Here is a 17870-nt window from a genome sequence, read left to right as displayed (position 1 = left end):
GAGACGCGCCTGCCCCAGAGCGCAAGTGCTCGTGAGTCAGGAAAGGGGTGGGTTCCAAAAGCAAAGGACTCCTTCCAGTAGTATATACAAGTCTTTATAAAAGAATCAAAAGCTCAATAAATATGCCACTTTACACAGAGCCGAACCCAAGCCTGGGGTGGCCAGTGGGACTGGGAGGGAGGAAGGCCAGGCCAGGGGAACAAACACCCCGGCCGGGGCCGGACGAAGCGGGGGGTGGGAAGGGCCACCCTGGAGCCCAGCGCAGAAGACCGGAGCCGGTGACTTCAGGGAGCAGCGAGCAAGGGACCCTGTGGGGTGGACAGGTTAGTGAAGGTGGCCTTGTGGGGGGTCCTGAGGAAGGACTGCAGCCTGGGCCTGGAGCTGAACACTCCTCCACTTCCAACCAGTCTGGCAAAGTGCAAATCAGGGGTCCTGCCCCCACGCTCTGGCGCCCGCGTGCACAGGCAGCAGCTAGAGCTGTGGGACCGGGATGCCCCAGGAGGCATGCTGTCTGCCGTCTCATGGTCAGTGGCACCCTTGGGGGCCTCCCTCTGCTCAGACCTCCCTGTAGGAGAGGGGAAGGGAGAGACAGTCCTTCCTTGGCTGATGCCCCTCGGAGGGGCTCTGGCCACCCTCCCTGCCCCACTGGAATCCTTAAGCCCCTTCCCCAGTGCCCACCGTAGACACTGTCATGCAGGCTCTGGAGCAGGCCCCCATCCCCATCCCTTAATTCCACATGGTCCCAGCCATGAGAGTGCCCCCACCCATTCCTGAGGCTCAGCGCCCCCAATGCCAGCACACCGGGCCACCGGCCCGCCACCCCAGGCCACTCACGAGGCAGTGAGCGTAGAGTTAAGCAGCAGGGTGGTCCTGATCCGGTACAGCTGGGCTAGCGTCAGCTTCCGGTGCTGGGCAGAGATCCCTGGGGGGTGCTCGGGCTGGACCCTGGGCGAGGCCCCCAAGGGCAGTTCTTTGCTCCTCCTGGCGGGCCTTTCAGGCTCCCCAGCCAGGCAGCTGGTTCTGCCCTCCAGCTCCAATGGCACGGGGCCACGGCCAGGGCTGGGTGTCCCCCGGTGAACCCAGCTGGGCCCAGCTTCCTGAGGGGAACCCTGAGTCCTTGTGCTGGGGACTGTAACAGCCAAGCAGAGTTCTGACAGACTACGGCTGGGGGCTGGAGGCGCTCCACAGGTGGTGGTCCCTGACAGCAGCTGGAGGAGGCTGGCCTCAGATCTGGACTTGAGTAGGTGGGGCAGGCGGGGCAGCAGTTGAACAGGGGTGCGGCGGCGGAGGCGGGGAGAGGGTGGGGGTGAAGGGGCTTGTGGCAAATCTGGGGGTCGGGGCACTGGCTCCGCCATAGGGGCTGGGGTCACAAAGTCCTGCAGGGAGGTGGGGGAGAGGGTGCCATAGGCTGAGTCCATGGAGCAGGAGCGGCCATCCGCCGAGCCCAGGGGCAGCAGCTCACTGGTGGGCGTGACAGAGGATGCAGTGGTGCTGACAGAGGTCTCGTCCGACTGGGAGCTGAAGGGGCCACCCTCAAACTCAGGAGAGGACAACGGCTCCCCAGGCTCCACTACAACCAGGGCCAGGGTCTCGGTCGAGCCATCTGAGGCACTGTGGAGCCAGGAGGTGACCGTCAGCCCAGCCACGGAGGTGGCCCGGGGCAGCCCATGCCCAGCACGCAGAGGTCTATAGCCTCTGCCCTCCCCGAGCCTGAGGCTCAGCGCAACATGTGGCCCACCAGCCGGATCTCCTGCCTCCTGGGCCCGTGACACAGATACCACGGCTGGCGGCCGCCCCCCCCGCCACCGTACCCCCTCCAACTGGCTAGCTTAAGGATCCTCAGCTCAGCCCTCCCTCCCCCCCAGCCAGCACTAGAGGGTCAGAGTTGGCACTCAAGCTGAAAACCTTTTGCCATCCCCGCCTGGACTCTGGTGGGAGACAGAGCCGTCTCCCCCAGACGGGGGTCACCGCATGACGCCATTCAGAGGAAGGGGTGGGGGCTGGGCCCTGGCCAGTGTCAGAGGCCTTGGGGTCAGGAGTGCTGGGCCGGAGCACCTGCCCTGCTCTGGCCGGCCGGGTGGGCCCCGGCGAGCATACCAGTGCTGGGAGCTGAGACTGGTGCTGCTCTTGCGCAGGATGGTGGGGGAGCTGGTGGCAGAAGCGCTACTCTCCCCCCCTTCTTCCTCCTCTTCCTCCTCCTCGTCATCGTCCTCCTCCTCCTCCAGGCTCTGCAGGTGCTGCTGGCCGCCGGGGTGCTCCTGGGCACGCAGCTGCTGCAGCTGGTTCTGCGGGGGGGCGGGGAGGGGGCTGTGGACAGCAGCCTCACCAGGGCACCCCGTCCATCCGCCCACCCGCCCGCCACTCAGCTCTCACCTGGGCATTGTAAATGGCGTCCACCCAGCCACGGCACAAAGCCTGGCCACTGGCCTGGAACGTGTAGGCGCCCACAGCACTGTGGAACTCGTTCAGGTAGATGAGGAGAAAGGAACCTGGTGAGGAGGGGCTTGCATCAGCGTCAGCCAGGACCAGAGCCCCTGCCCGCCACAGCCCCTGGCCAGCAGCAGGGCCAGGCTCCTCACCAGGGTCTCGCAGCTCTCGGCACACAATCTTGTCCACCAGCAGTGGTGGCCGGATGACCTTGGTCCTCTCAGCCCTCTTCACTGCCTTGGTCACCAAGAGTAGGTCCGTAAAGAGGAAGCAGTACACGTCCATCTGGGGGGGGGGGAGGGGCGGCAAGGGGAGCAGGCAAGGCCAGGGATCAGGGCCAGGGTCCTGGGACCTCAGCCTGTCTGCTGTGACAACCTCTCTTGGGCGGGGCCCTGCACAAGCTCTTCCTTACTGCACTCTAGTGATGTCGCTGGGGGCACTCAGATTTTGTCAAACACCTTCCCTGCTCCCTGCCTCCCAAGAACCTGAGAATAAAATTAAAATGAACAAAGGGGCGCCTGAGTGGCTCAGTTCATTAAGCGTCTGCCTTCGGCTCAGGTTATGATCCCGGGGTCCTGGGATCCAGCCCCGCATCAGGCTCCCTGCTCCGTGCAGAGCCTGCTTCTCCCTCTGCCCCTTCACCTGCTCGTGCTCTCTCTCTCTCTCTCTCTCTCAAATAAATAAAATCTTAAAAAAAAATTAAAATGAAGAGGAAGATGGTATTCCTTCAAGGAGCTATGCACTTGGAATTTATTTCAATAAAAAGCTTACATTAAAGAAAAAAGGGCATCTATGATCTGTGATTTTAAAACCACAATTTGGGGGCACCTGAGTGGCTCAGTCAGTTAAGCATCCAACTCTTGGTTCCAGTTCAGGTCATAATCCCGGGGTCCTGAGATCGAGCCCCGCATCGGGCTCTACACTCAGTGTAAAGTCTGCTCTCCCTCTCCCCACTCGCATGCACTCTTTCTCTCTCTCTCAAATCAATCAATCAATCAATCAATCAATCTTTAAAACCGTAATTTGCAGGCTCTGGGTTATGCACCTGGGATTAATAGCTCTCAGGAGCAAGGCTCTGGGCTGTTCCTGACCTGCTCTTGGAATGCACCCCCTCCCTCCCATCAGGAGCCCTTATGGCACCAGCAAGTGGGCAAGCCCAGCCCCCGACCTGCTGTGCTCTTGCTGCCACATCTGTAAAGAGTAAACTGCAGGCAGATCATCAGCCCTCACATGACCACAAAGCCCTTCCTTCTTGAACTGCCACCCAACTGACAGGGCAGCTGAGAACCACTAACTAGGGCCCAGAGGGTTCTCAGGAAAGAGTGGTCCAAACCCACAGGGCAGGAGGGGGTGGGGAAGGGGCCCTGGGGGTGGGTGGCCCCTAGAGTCACCTTGCTGTCCTTCCCCTCCTTCATCCTCAGGCTCCCCTCCAGCAGCAGCTGTCGTGTCTCCTCAGGGGAGGCGCCAGGGATGGGTGCTGTCAGGTCTAGATGCAGAAACTCCTTCAGGAGCTGGCGATGGGTTGGGGGGCAGGGGGTGGGGGGTAGAGAGGTCAGGGTCTGACTCCCGTTCTCGGCTAGGCATCCTCAAGCGAGATTCCCAGCACAGCCCTGTTTCTGCCAATTTGGCCCTTCCTCCGTTCCAGCAGGGCCAGGGGTCCCCCACCTTGTCCACCTCGTCATTGCTGCCCTCCACCACCTCGTAGGCGTCGATGCGGCTCCCCACGGCCGCCAGTCGCTGCCGCTCCTGCCGCTGCCGCATGCACGCGTTCACGTGGTGGATGAAGCGCTCCACCGAGTCGATCTGGGGGCGGGGGACGGACGGCGGTGGGTTCAGGCCCCGGGTCTGGGAGGGGCCGCGAGCCGCGGAGGCACCCCGCCCGCCGCTCCGGTTACCATGGTGATGACGGCCTCCTTGGCGCGCGGCTCGTCTGTCTTCCTCAGCACGGACTTGAGCAGCAGCGGATACTTGGTGAGCCGCTGGTGGGGCTTGGCCAGCATGTCGTTCAGCTTCAGCCGTTGGCACTGCTGGTGCTTCTCGGCCCACTGCGGCGCAGGCGGGGGTGGGGCTCAGGGCATGCCCCGCCCCCTGGCTCTAGACCCCGCCCGCCGCGCACCTGCTGCCCTGGTGGGCCCACAGGCCCGCGCCCCCGCCCGCCCTCACCGTGACGTAGGCCCGGAAGAGCTCGTTGTCGCGCAGCAGGCCGCGCATGTACTCCATGCAGCCCTCCTCCTCCATGCAGTATCGGATGTAGGGCTTGAACAGGGAGCCAAACTGGCCCGGGACGGAACAGGCACGGTTACCGCGCGCTCTCCGCGGCCAGGCCCCGCGCCGGGAGCTTCACCAGCCCTGTCTTACTGCACTTCCGCGACCACCCCAGGGTGTGGCAAGTGTATCACCCCCGTGTCCAAACCGAACTCCCGCGAAAGTGACCGCCCTCCACCAGGTAGGAAAGGCAGATGGCCGGGTGGGGCTCAAACCCGGGCGACCGACTCGGAATTCTTTGCCTTCGACCACTAGGGGTCGTGTGGGGCCACTGGCCGGACGGGGGGTCGGGGGGGGGGAGCTGGGGGTGATGGGCAGTTGGGATCGGCGCCCCAGCCCTGACGCAGTGTCCCCGCCGGTGTTCGGCCCGCCTCGTACCATCTTGAAGCCTCTGAGGAAGTCCCCGGGCTGCAGCAGCGCCCGCGTGCGCCGCGCCTTCTCCAGCACCGGCGCCATCACGCTGGTCCACAGTCCGCGGTGCAGCCGCGCGATCTCCGGGATGTTGCTGAACAGGCGTTCGGCCTCCACCTGAGCGGGGCGGGAGGTGCGCTCGGCCCCGCCCTCAGCCCCGCCCCCGACGACAGGCCCCGCCCCACCGGTCCCTACCCTCTCATCAGCACCGGGGCCCCAGGCCTCGCCTCACCTCGCACAGCAGCCCCGACTCTTGCAGGTTCAGGAGGCAGCAGAGGAACAGCTGTGGGGACAGGGAGCACGGCAGCTGGGGGGCGTTCCAGTCCCGACGCCCCACCCAGACTCTTTGGCTCCCCTCTACCCCTTCCCCCTCCCAGGAGACCCTGAAGCAGCCTGGGACAGAGACGGTTCACGCCTTCAGAAAAGGCCCAGCCTCCATGGCCCACCTGGGGGTCAGCCTGTCCTGTCCCCCCCACCTGGAGGGAAATCTCTGGCAGACGGGCCTTGCAGTGCCACCTGGAGCTCTCCCCTCCCTCTCTGCCCTGAAACCCTCCGAGTTTCAACGAAGGGGTTTTCCTTGAACCCCAAGCCCAGGATAGGTACCCTCCCTAGGATGAAGTACACACGCACACGCACACGCACGCACGCACAGACCCTGCCTCCACATCCAGGGTGTGGCTGCTGGACACCTGGTACACAGCAGGTGTTCAGGAATAGTCACTGAATAAATGAGTGAAAGCATGAGCCTAGTGTTCATCCAGCCAACTCCGCACACTTGCCCATAGTCCCCTGCAGGTGCCTGGCCTGTGGGAATCACCTGCTCCTCCTCCTCCCTGGGGCGCAGCCCTTCCCCCTTTCCTCCCCCTGTTCCTTCTGCAAAGCCCCAAGCTCTGCTGGGCAGGGTGGCTCTGGGCCGGGTGCAGTCCCACACTCACGTTGGTGATCACCCTCAGTTTCTTAATGTAGGAGGCCTCTGTGTGCAGAAGCTCCCACACGGCCTCCTGCTGGTGGCACTGCCTCCGGGTCAGCTTCTGCAGGAAGTGCAGGGGGTCGGCCAAGGGTTCTAGAGTATGCCCGGATGACCAGGAAGGGGGCACGCAACCTTGCAGGCCACCTCCTTTTCCCGGTGGGAACACGGAGGTCCCCCAAGTTCTGGGCCCTCCTCTGCCACCAAAACAGCCAAATGGCACGCTGCATGTTCCTTGCCTCAGTTTCCCCACATTGAGTCAATGATGACAGCAGCCTGGCAGGGCTGTCCCACAGAGCATCCTGTCACGGGGTCCTTGCAAGGGCCCCATGAAATGGGGAGAAGCGTCCCCCTCTCCCTGGCGGGGAGGGAGGGAGGGAGGGCTGCAGAGGTACCGACCTCATGCCCCTCTCCCTGGCGGGGAGGGAGGGAGGGAGGGCTGCAGAGGTACCGACCTCATGCCCGTCAATGAGCTCCCGCCAGCTATCCTCCAGCCGCAGGCAGGCATCATCTTCCTCTTCCTCCTCATCCCCCTCTTCCTCCCATGAGTCATGGTCGAAGCGCAGCCTGCGGGGCAGCCTGGGCAGCCCGAAGAGGCCATAGGCGTGCAGCTTGCCCTCCAGCTGCTCCATCTTGTCCACCTCCTGGAAGGAGACCCGTGGTTGGGGTCAGGGGACAGGGCCAGCCAGCCGCCCTGCCCCAGGGCCCCCCGGGGGACCACATACCCGGCCATAGGTGCTGGCACTGGGGCCCGAGCTGAAGAAGCCACTGAAGCGACTGGCTGCCCGGTTCTTCCAGCTGTCACTGCTGCCACTGGGCAGAGAACAGCCTGAAGGCGTGGGGGCCTCCTGGCCAGGGATGCTCATCTCCCCCAGGAACTCCGACATGTTCTTTCGGCGGCGCCCAGGGGCCTGACCGGCGAGGGTGATCAAGGCCAGGCCCACCCTGGCTCCCACAGCCCCACCCCACGGCGGGTTTCCTAGACCTCCGGCAAGCTTGAGATGTGGGAGGGTCTCTGCACCCCCACCCTGGGATGCCACCTCTTCCGAGATCCGTACCTGCTCTGGGGGCTGGAAGATCCAGGCACAGATGCACCTGGACCACCCCCCACCCAGCCCCAAGCACCACACAGTCACCCGCATATTTAGATGCACTTATGGGCACAGCTCCAAATGGATCCACCACACACACACACACACACACACACACACACACACACACACACACTCTTTGGGCACTAACAGACTCTCAAAGACAAGACCCATTATCTTGGGGCCCCCTGTCCTCAGAGCCAGCCCTATTTCCCACAAGGGGAAATTAAAGCCCAAGAGAGGGGTGAGGGGCCCAGGTGATCTCCCCTCTAAGCCCCTCCCCACCCCCAGTCCTGACACAGGGCCTCACCAGGATGTCCAGGCTCTCCCGGCGGCTCTGGGGGTCCACACGCTCCAAGGAGGGGGTCCCGGCCCTGGCTGGCCGCAAGATTGGCAGACTCAGGCACTTGGAGTCCTTCACTCCCTGCTCCACCTTCCCCTCGTCCCCTGGCTTGGCTGGGGCAGCATTGGGGGCAATGAGAGATCCTCAGCTCCAGTGGAGAAGGGGACCACAGCCCTCTCTCTCCTGAGGATCCAAACCAAGGCCTAGCTGCCCTCCCCTGGGGCCCCACCCCACCAGCACCTCTTGCCAGGGCCCAGCAGAGACACCTGTATGGTAATGAGCCTGCTCAGGGCTGTGGCCAATGGGAATCTGAGCATGGGAAGAAGCAGCCATCTCTGGGAGGCCAGCCAGGGCCCAGCCACCCTGCCTGCCAGGTTCGCTGCTCACCTTTGACCCGTAGGTAGTGTCCCCCGAACCGGTAGGCCTCAAAGGTGAGGGACAGGGGTGTGTTGGACTGGTCCAGGTAGATATCCACTTTGCCCAGGGCTATGCCCTTCCTTTCAAACACCGGCAGCAGCACCTCCCTGCCCCAGGATGGGAGGTGTATAGGTTAGGGGGCAGTCATAGGAACCCCCACCTTATGCACAGCCCCAGCTCCACCCCACCTTACCGATGGTAAAGGGGAGACACCCAGAGGATCACACACAGGCACAAAGACATACAGGTGCACACACCTGCAACAGAGGCTCACACACTCCTACATGTGTCTACACACAAGCCAGCACGCCCATGCCCTCACACGTGGGTGTCAGCACACCAGGGTAGACACTGTCACATGCCGGGCCATATCCAGGAACTGAGTCATGCATACATATATTGGAACACCTGGGGGGTCTGCCCACAGGTGGGAGACCTGCTCACTCACAGGCCACCACACAGACATACACAGTTATTTCTGCAGGAAACCACACGTACACCCCGCCCGACTCCCCCTGCCTCGGCCCCACCAAGCCCTACCCCAGCGACTTCTTCTTCATGGCCGGCACGATCTCTGTCTCAATGTCCACATTCAGGTCAAATTTCAGGGTGAAGCACTCCTTGCTTGGGTCCTGAAAGGGCACGGGTCTCTTAGCTTCTGCACCCCTTGTCCCTGACCGCCCTCCCCACCTGATCCAGAATGGAAACCCCAGCATGGGAGTGAATGCAGGGATCTCCCCAGCCTGCCTCTGTCCCAGGGAGGTCCCCTGTAACCCTCTTGCCCAAGGGAGGAGTTCCTGTAGCATCTGCCACCTGGCTAAGTTGGGCAGTACTGGGCTGCAGGGCACGGTGGCCAGGGGTGACCCACTCACTCCAGACCCCATCGCTGGTCCTGGAGGTCAGAGCAGACAGGCCAGGCTTGGGGATGGAAAGGAAAGGGCCCAGGAAGGGCAGGGGCTGTTAGGAGCCCCCTTGACAACCCGGGGGGCTCCTTACATCCGTGTGTCTCCTCCTTGCCTTCTTGGAGAGTTTCAGGCCTGTGCTCTTCCGGTCCCTGCAGGACAGAGAGCAGAGGTTAGAGGCATGGGTAGGCCCTCACCAGGTTGGGATGTGAATGGGCCCTAGCCGGCTGCCCACTCCTTGCTCACCCCAGGGTGACCAGGTAACTCAGCTGTGCTCAGGCAGGCCAGAGCCCACAAGGGTCTGTGCGCCCTCTGGTGGCCAACACGGGAGTCACACCCAGTGGTACCCAGTCAGGTGGAGTCTGATCCCACTGTGCTGGAGGCTGACCCAGGCTGGGCAGCCTCCTCCAGGAATCAGGGCATCCACAGGGGCAGGGAGGGGTCTCCAGTCGGATCTTCAGAGGCCTCTGGTCCTGGATCTCAGATCAGAGAGTCTGCTTTGCCCACCTACCCTTTGCCATCCATAGAGCTTTCCTCTTCCTCCTCCAAGTCCACTGCAGGGCTGGTGCGTGGGGGGCATGACCGGGTAGACACGTTCCGGGCCAGGACAGAGCCTTTGGAGTAAAGTGGGAGGAAAGGTCAGGATCCTCCTTCCCTGGCCCCCTTCTTAGCCGGCTACCAATCCTGGGATCCCCCTTCCCCACAGAAGCTAGGGCCCTGCAGGTCTGTGAGGACCCGAAGGGGCTCAGTCACTGCTTAGCATCTCTCCATCCCTAGACTCAAAAAGACACAAGCACCCTGGGATGACACCCCAGGTGATGCCCTGCCCCCAATACAAATCCACCTGTGGCCTCCGTTTACCCTTCTATAAAATAGGGATAAGGAAACCCTGCCTCTGAGATTGTTGCAGGAAGGGACAAAAATCTATGGCTCTTTCTCTCAGGCCTCCTCTCCCACACCACTGTGACCGCACCCGAAGTCCCAGGGGGCCTTGGCAGAGAGGGAGAGTCCTTTTGCCCCTCTGACCAGCTAAAAACAGAGACAAAGGTTTGGCATTTCTGGCCAGGCTCAGATGCCTGTAAATCACCCTAGCACAGCCAGTTGGCAGCGGGGCCTAGGCCAGGTCCCTATTCAGCAGGAGGGGTTTATTGTTCCTGCGACAAGTTCCTTGTGACCTGCCCTCCCCCACCCTCACTGCTTCTGCTTGCTGGCAGCCTGGCTGGAGGATCTGCCCAGCAGTCCCCAGCCCTAAGGACAGGAAGAAAGGGGCCTTTTCCATGTTGGCCCCTGTCAAGAGGCAGGAGCAGCTCCAGGAGATGCAGACCCAGAACCTGGTAGAGCCAGGCCTGCTCTCAAGATGGGGCACAGTCCCCCAACTTCTTCTCTTATTAAAAAACTCGGGGCGCCTGGGTGGCTCAGTCGTTAAGCATCTGCCTTCAGCTCGGGTCATGGTCCCAGGGTCCTGGGATCGAGCCCCGCATCGGGCTCCCTGCCCCGTGGGAAGCCTGCTCCTCCCTCTCCGACTCCCCCTGCCTGTGTTCCCTCTCTCGCTGTGTCTCTTACTCTCTCTGTCAAACAAACAAACAAACAAATAAATAAAAACTTAAAACAAAACAAAAACTTGTAGCACCAAAGGGGCCACAACATACTTGGATTTCACTATTTATAGTCAACTCTGGTCCTTCTGATGGCCCTGTCACAGCTCCGGCAGTTACCAAGACGCCGTGCCCCTACACAGGGGGTTTGGAGCTGCTCTGGGAACTCGAAGGGCCAGGCTGGGGTCCCTACCCATGCTCACCTTGGGGGGGCAGGTCAAAGCGGACGTGCCCATCATAATGCATGACGTTGTGGAACTTGCTGTCACAGGCCTCACAGAGGTTGAGGGGTCCCCGGTGGTGCAGCTGCTGACAGTCTGCGTGGTGGCATACCTTGTGGGGAAGGAGGGAGAGGTGGGTTGGGCTGGGCCCCACAGGGCCTCATGCGGGCCCAGCGGTGGCCCGGGCCGCTACAGTGCACAGGCGGGGTTCCTGGTCCCTCCCGAGGCTGCTCATTTCTCAACCCTCCATTCCCCACGGGGGGCCTCATGCTCCTTAATTCACTCTGTGGACGTTTCCCAAGCCCCACTACGTGTCCATTCTGAGGGATCTGCAGAGGAAAGCAGATCCCTGCCCTCGAAGAACAGAGTGTGCAGGGGAGACTTCCAGGGAGGAACCATGAGGCAGCTGCTACCAGGGCCTCTTCCTGGGGTTCAGGAAGGAAGGGCACCCCAAAATGCTCGGGGCTGCTCTTTGGTTCGGCCAGCTCGGTGTCAGAACTGGCAAACCCTTCTTGTCCGCGCCCCACCCCCACCCCCCACCCTCTGCCCTAAGTTCTGCATCCAACCTCGCATGGGGTGGAGGGGGTTAGTGGGGAGTTCGGGAAAGGCACTGACATCTGGCGCTAAGGCACTGCTCCCACAGTACTTACTGTGTTTACCGTATTTACTGTTTCACCCTGTCTACGTTCTTCCCCACCCCTGGGGATGACTGTCCTACCTTCTCTGCCCTCCGGCTCCCGCAGCTCACCTCTAACCCACTCTGCTTCCCGCTTTCCTGTTGCTCCTCCACAGGCCCGCCCACCTGTCCCCACACTGGGGAGGCTTCACCCCTCTCCAATCCAGCCGGCCTCCCAGTGAGAGCGGCCTGGCTGCCGGGGTGTGGAGCTGCTCAGTGCCCTCCCCTCCCTGCACCATCAGGCTCCCTGTCCTTTGGCTCACACGCCCTGTTCCTCTCCACCGCCAGCTTCCCTCATCCCCTTTCAGTGAGACCCCGTGAACAAGTTTCCATCCTGACCACTTCCTCGTTTCCCCTCCCAGTATTCGTTAGCGTATTTTCCGTGACTTTCCATTTTTAAATATTTCAGACCTACAGAAGATTCTAAGAATGGTACAGGACAGGGGCGCCTGGGTGGCTCAGTCGTTAGCATCTGCCCTCAGCTCAGTCATGGGCCCAGGATCGAGCCCCGCATCGGGCTCCCTGCTCGGCGGGAGGCCTGCTTCTCCCTCTCCCACTCCCCCTGCTTGTGTTCCCTCTCTCGCTGTGTCTCCCTCTGCCAAGTAAATAAATAAAAATCTTAAAAAAAAAAAAAAAAACTGTCACACTCGGGAAACTGAGCACTGATACATGATCTGTCCGTAGTCTATGTTCGCATTTGCCCTACTGTCTGAACCATGGCCTTTATAGATTTATTTCGCATACAGGAGCCTGTTCAAGATTCACACACGCATTTGGTTGTGTCTGTTTATTCCCTCAAGGATGAGTTCTCCGCAGGGTTTTGTTTTTTCCTTTCAGGACATCGACGTTTTTGAAGCATTCAAGCCAGCGGTCTGGCAGAAAGCCCCCCCACGGGGATCTTTCTGGAGGTTCTTGGGTGGATTCAGGCCAAGCATTTGGGCAGGGACATGACAGAGTGGCCTGCACCCTCCTCCATGCAGCCGGCTGCTGGGTCACCTGGGGACCCCCTGTACTGTGTAAAGGTCCTTTTTCTCTTTGGGATGAATAAGTAGCCTGTGGGGCGGGGGGTACTTCGAGATACCCTGACCCCCAGCAATCTCACACTCCAGGGTTTTCACATCCACTGGTGATGTCTGCCTAAATCGAATATGACTACAGTGGTTGCAACTGAAGATTTTCTACCTTAGAAAATCTTCTCTTCCCTCTCAGACCCTCTCCCACCATTTTCCTTTCCCATCCCCCCAACTCCCTCTTCTTGGGCCCCCAGTGACTGCCAAGCTTCTCAGTCCACCCACAGGACCCAGCCCTTGACACAGGCGGTCTCTTTCACACCATCTCATCCTCTGTAGGCCCCCAAACCCCATGCTCTGCTGTTTCTCCTGCAGTTCTCAGCTCCCCTTGCCCACTTCCTGCCTTCCTGTTCATCTCCCCACCAGCGGCCCCTGCTTACCCCTGCTCACCCCTGCTCACCCCTGCTCACCCCTGCTCATGATGATCTGCATCCCTCCTCTGGTGACTCAGCTAGTCACATGACTCTACATGCTGAGGGCTCCCAGAGGTAAACTTTCAGGGAGGTCCTCACCCAGGACACCAGACCAACCTTCTCAATTCCCCCCTTGGATCCCAAGGAGCACCTCAGATCGCAATCGTCCACACATGGCGCTGCTCAACGCCCCATGCGGCTCCCTGAACTGCAGTCAGTGGCAGTGCCTTGCCATGGTGTGGGGGCATGGGGGTAAGCGGCGGCCCCCCCAAAAAGACAGGTCACATCCTCACCCCCAGGAACTCAGAAAGTGACCTTATTTGGAAATAGGGTCATTGCAGATGCAATTAGTGAAGATGAGCTCATGCTGGGGTCTGTAACGGTGTAGAGTGTGTAGCAACCCTACGACCGGGGTCCTTACAAGACGAGGAGGGACAAAGACAGGGACACGTGTGGATGAGCGAAGCCGCCACTACATTGTGTGGGTCTCCGTATGTGTGAGAATAAGCTTTCGGCCACCCGGTGGGTGCTCCGTGTCACGGCAGCCCCGGGGAAACTGATACATTAGGTCAACATCCTTGGGGTCACCTTTGATCTTTCTGTTACATCCCCAGCCAGTGGGAAAGTGCTGGTGGCCCTCCCTTCAATATCTGTAGCTTCAACCCGGCCATGCCTACTGGCCCACTGCTGCCCCCTGGCCTCCGTAGCGGTCACCTCTCAGCCCATCACAACAATGACCTCATAACTGGTCTCCCTGTTTCCACCCTTGCCCCGCAATCATTTGCTCTCCATGAGCAGCCAGAGTGGCCCCTGCTCACTATGCTCAACGGCTTCCCGTCTCACTCCAGGAAAAGCCAGAGTCCGTGTGGTGACCGAGGGGGGGCCTCCCGCCCTGTCCCGCCATCTAGGCTCACTCCGCGCCACCCGCCCCCCCCTGTGTCCCCAACATGCTGCTTCCGAACCCCAGCATCTGCTGCTCCCTCGGCCTGGAATGCTCTTCCCCAGACACAGAAATGACAGACCTTTACTCTAAAGTCGCCCGCTGCCCTTTCACCCTGCCGTCCCCTCGGCACCCTGTCTGTCCGACTCACTGCCCTATCTCCAGTCCTAGCAGCTCAGAGAATACTTGTTTCATTCATTAACTAGGGCGACGGAGGGTCGCCGGAGAGTTTTGGGCTGGGGAGAGCCCAATGAGAGATTTTCAAGGTGACAGACGGGGTGAGGACGGACAGCCTCGAGACAGCAGAGGAAGCAAAGGGAGGAAGAGGAAGGCGGCTGAAAAAGTCTGATTTTGATTTATAACCTGATCACCGTGTGCCTGGGGGCTGTGCTGAGGGCCCCTCGCCCCAGGAGGAAAGAGCTGTGACCGCCCCTATTTTACAGAAGAGGAAAGAGAGACAGACTCAGGGAGGTTTCAAGTAACTCGTTGAAGGTCACACAGCCAGTGCAGCCAGGACCCGAACCCAGTGCTTTGTAGCTCCAGCTCCTAGATTTCCAGCACATTCATGGGAGGCTGAGAAGGGAGAGAGGAGCAGGGGAGGCTGGCCTCGGGGCAGTCAGGGGAGGGGGGGCGGCACCTATAGAGACAAGAGGGAAGCAATCGTAGTTTGATGCTCACTGTTTGGGCTCCTGTGTCCCCCTAATCCTCCATCAGACAGAAAAAAAAATCCACAAAACCCCCCCAAAAACATGGGCATAGAAATGACAGCAGGCAGGGGGCAGACCGGGCCCTGGGCGGGTGGCAGTGGACATGATGGCCCAGATGCCCGGTGGCAGCCTGAGCGCCAGGTGCTCCCCACTTCCACACCCTCCTCAAATGGTCTTCCAGTGTGTTCTTGGGGCTTTGGGCAGGGGGTGAGGGGCGCTGTTTCTATCCTCACCTAATCTACTCCTAAACAGTGTGAAAACTGCTATCCTCGGCCACAGCTCTCCCTGCCTGCACTGTGGCGTCCCCGGGGCACTGCTGATAGAAGTCAGCACTGGCTTTGCAGATTCTAGAACTGCCCCCACCCCTCCAAGCTGCAAGCATCTCCTCTTGACAATGAACCTGGGGAAGGCGCCCACTGAATTTCAGCCCCTTCTTCCCAGGAGCCCCACAGTCTGCCAGCTAGGCAGCCATCCCCCACCTCTGCAGCCCGCCTGGTACAGGCACCCCCTGCCACCCCTTCCAGGCCTCTTGTGATTTCCCAGACAGCTTCATTTTGCTGGTGCCAAGTTTGGCAAGAGTGGCGGGGCGGCCGCCCTTCGGGTCACCCAGGCCCTAGTCGCACGGGGGGCGGGGGTGACATGCAGGAGCCATGCTGGTTGGAAGGGTCCTGCAGAGGGCCTCTGGGACCCTTCCAGCCCAAGTCCCTGGTTCTCTGCCACAATCCTATTTTTAAACCAATCCACCATACAGACAACAGATTTTTACACAAAGATTCACTCCTGATAGCAGATTCAGCATTCAACAAATATTTATTGAGCACCTACTATGTGCCCACCCTGTGAAGGTACTTGGTCTCCCTTGAGACACTCGGGGACATTCATTTCCCAGCACTGTGGTGGGCTCTGGTGAATACCACCACAGCTCCTCCTATTACTACTAACATAATATTGTTACTACTAACGATGAGGAGGAGGAGGAGGAGGAGGATGGGAGCCTGTGCCAGGCCTGTGGCTGACCTCTGCTTCCAACCTCCCAGCAGCCCCCACGCTCACCGACAGCAGGGGCATGTGAGAGTCAGGCCCAGGATCTGAACCAGGTAGGTGTTTCTTCACTTACCTCAACACTCTGTGGACAATGAACTTCCAGGAACCCCCACCCCCACCCCGAGAACCACAAGCCTATCTGGGAGGCTCAGGCTGGGGTGGGCACAGCCCCCTTGCCCTGAGCATACTCCCCCCACCCCTTCTCATACCTCCATCCCCAGACTGCAGGCTCTCCACAGCTCCCTTCAGGAGCGAGGGTCTAAAGCAAGGCAGTCCCTTCCCAAAGCCAGATTCTGGGACCTTCTCTCAGACGAAGGTGCCTACTACTCTCCACCTTTTTGCATACCATGGCCACCCTCTGAGGGCCTCTGCCAGTGGGGGAGGACCAGCAGGGTCCAGGGGAAAAGTTTCCAGAGCTCAACCCAAAGAGAGGAGAGCCCCCCGGATGGAACAGCGAGATCACCCAAAGGCAGCGAATGGACCCCAACTTTACAAATAACAGAGGGGGTCTTCTAGGGAACACAGTCAAGGCTGCCCCCCATGGGGATGCGGCACCCGAAGTCAGAATTCCCCACTCACAGTAGGGCTGGGGCCAGAGGCCGGAGCAGCGGGTTGTGGGCAGGGCCCGGACAGAGGAAGGAAAGGGAGAGGGGGCCCCAGCGCAGGGCCTGGGACCCACAGGTGTGTCCGGAGGTAGCCCCAGACACAAAAGGCTAAGGGGCTGGCGGGCCACCGTCGCCGCCCAGCCCCCTCGGTCGCGGGATGGGGAAGCATGCCGCGGGGCCGGCACTGCGCGCCTCCCCCCGCCCCCCGCCCCCCGCCCCTCGTACCTGGCCTTCACCGTCGCGGGGGCGACCCCCCGCCCGGCAGGGCAGCCCCGGGCCCGGCCTGGAGGCCGCGCGGCGCCCGGAGACGCCGGGGCCCGTCCCCATGGCGGCCGGAGGAAGCGGCGGTCTGCGCCACCCGCCGGACAAAGCGCGGGGCTCCGCTTCCTGCCATTGTGCGGCCGCGCCCGCCCCCGGCCGAGCGCGCCGGGACCCCGGGGCCCCCGCCCGCCAGGTCCCCGCCCGCCTGCGCCACCTCGGGGCGGCTCCGTGGCGCCCCCAGCCCCGCCCCCGGGGAGCTCCCTGCAACACCCCTCGGTCCCCTCGGCTGCGGAACCCAGACCCCGGCCCAGCCCCGCGGGCGCCGGGCTCTGCCCTGCCCTCCACCCCACACCCAACGCCAACGTCTGGGGCGCAAAGGCCCCTCCCTGCAGTCCCGGAGACCCCGCCTCTGAGCCTCAGGCCCCGGACCCCTTCTCCCGCTCCCAAGGGAGCTCCCTGAACGCTGGAGGCAGAAGAGGGGAGGGGGGTAGGACCCGGACTGGGGTACATTCCCGTCCAGATCCTCGGACCCTGCTCTGCGGCCTGTCCCAGGGACACCTGTCTCTGCTCTGACCTCCGACCGCCCGGACCGCCCCTCCAGCGCTCAGAGGCCCACCCGAGTGTCGCCCTCGCGCCCGCCCACAGGCCTGGAGACCCCCGCCTCAGAGCCTGAGCCCTGGGGACCCTGCTCCCACTGCCCAGGCCAGCGGTGGAGGCCGAGGAACGGAGGCGCCGGGTGACGACAGGTGGAGGCCGCGGGCGATAGGCAGGCACGCTGGTGGAAAGGGCGGAGAGGGTAGTCCTTTGGGAGCCCCCAGGAGTTGGGTGAGAAGGAGCTTCAGGAAAACCCCGAAGCCCACCTCGCCTTTCCCCCAGATTCCGAGGTCTCTGCTGCTCCAAGGCTGGGCCCCTTCCGCCTGTCCCACCGCCGGGGGGCGCTCATCGAAGCCCGAAAGGGGAGGCTTGGGGAGTGGTGGTGGGGTCCCTCCCCGCTGTAGCTTGTCAAAGAGCTTTTACACTCATTCCCAAGAGGTGGGGGCGGGCGCTACTATCCCCATTCCTTTCTGGGGGGCAAAGTGACATAAAAGGCCACAGGCAGGACTGAAACCCAGACTTCTGACTCTGGTGTTCTGGAATGGCCTCCTTGGTACCCCATCTCAGTAACTATGGGGCTGTGGGGGGGTGGGGGGCATGACGTCGTCAGCTCACCCATCCCCTAGACAGCTGCTCCTCCTGGTGCAGTGGGGAAAGAAGGAGGGGTCTCCGAAGACAGCTCTGAGGAGGCAGCAAGCCGTTTACTCCAGCCCAGAGGTTTCGGGGGGCCGCCTCCACTCCCAAAGCCCAAGCCATCCACTGTCCACACCACAGGCAGATCTTCTGAAAACTAAAACCCAATCATGTCACTCCCCACTTAAAACCCTCCAGTGGCTTAGAATAAAATCCCACCATGCCTGGCTCCTACCTCCCCTCCTGCAAGGTCCCTCGTGGTGGTCTCCAAGCTGGCCTTGCCTTCCT

The 17870-nt window shown here is 61.5% G+C and overlaps 1 protein-coding gene across 3 annotated transcripts; it reads right to left on the bottom strand.

Moving 5' to 3' along the window:
- Window positions 1-72: 72 nt before the first annotated feature.
- On the bottom strand, window positions 73-16433 carry PLEKHG5 (pleckstrin homology and RhoGEF domain containing G5). Of its 3 annotated transcripts, none has more exons than XM_028108340.2 (21): window positions 16320-16433; window positions 10622-10751; window positions 9335-9437; window positions 8918-8975; window positions 8462-8553; window positions 7892-8028; window positions 7472-7617; window positions 6796-6981; window positions 6526-6714; window positions 6039-6134; window positions 5336-5386; window positions 5071-5220; window positions 4591-4701; window positions 4323-4472; window positions 4093-4230; window positions 3819-3938; window positions 2580-2712; window positions 2374-2489; window positions 2098-2285; window positions 835-1611; window positions 73-565 (listed from the first exon to the last, which is right to left on the bottom strand). In XM_028108340.2, exons 1-21 carry the CDS (start codon window positions 16419-16421, stop codon window positions 556-558), a joined length of 3183 nt encoding a protein of 1060 aa, XP_027964141.2. In that variant the 5' UTR covers window positions 16422-16433; the 3' UTR covers window positions 73-555. The 3 variants fall into 3 exon arrangements, with proteins under 3 accessions (XP_027964141.2, XP_027964143.2, XP_027964142.2); XM_028108342.2 differs by having other exon boundaries at window positions 7472-7539; XM_028108341.2 differs by lacking the exon at window positions 73-565 and having other exon boundaries at window positions 831-1611.
- Between the last annotated feature and the right edge of the window lie 1437 nt (window positions 16434-17870).

The sequence above is a fragment of the Eumetopias jubatus genome, unplaced genomic scaffold, assembly GCF_037043125.1.
Source record: "Eumetopias jubatus isolate StellerSeaLion01/CBP00866 unplaced genomic scaffold, mEumJub1_p1.0 scaffold_4, whole genome shotgun sequence".
NCBI lineage: Eukaryota > Metazoa > Chordata > Mammalia > Carnivora > Otariidae > Eumetopias > Eumetopias jubatus.
Note: the sequence above shows the minus strand (reverse complement) of the source record. Positions and strands in the feature narration are given on the sequence as shown.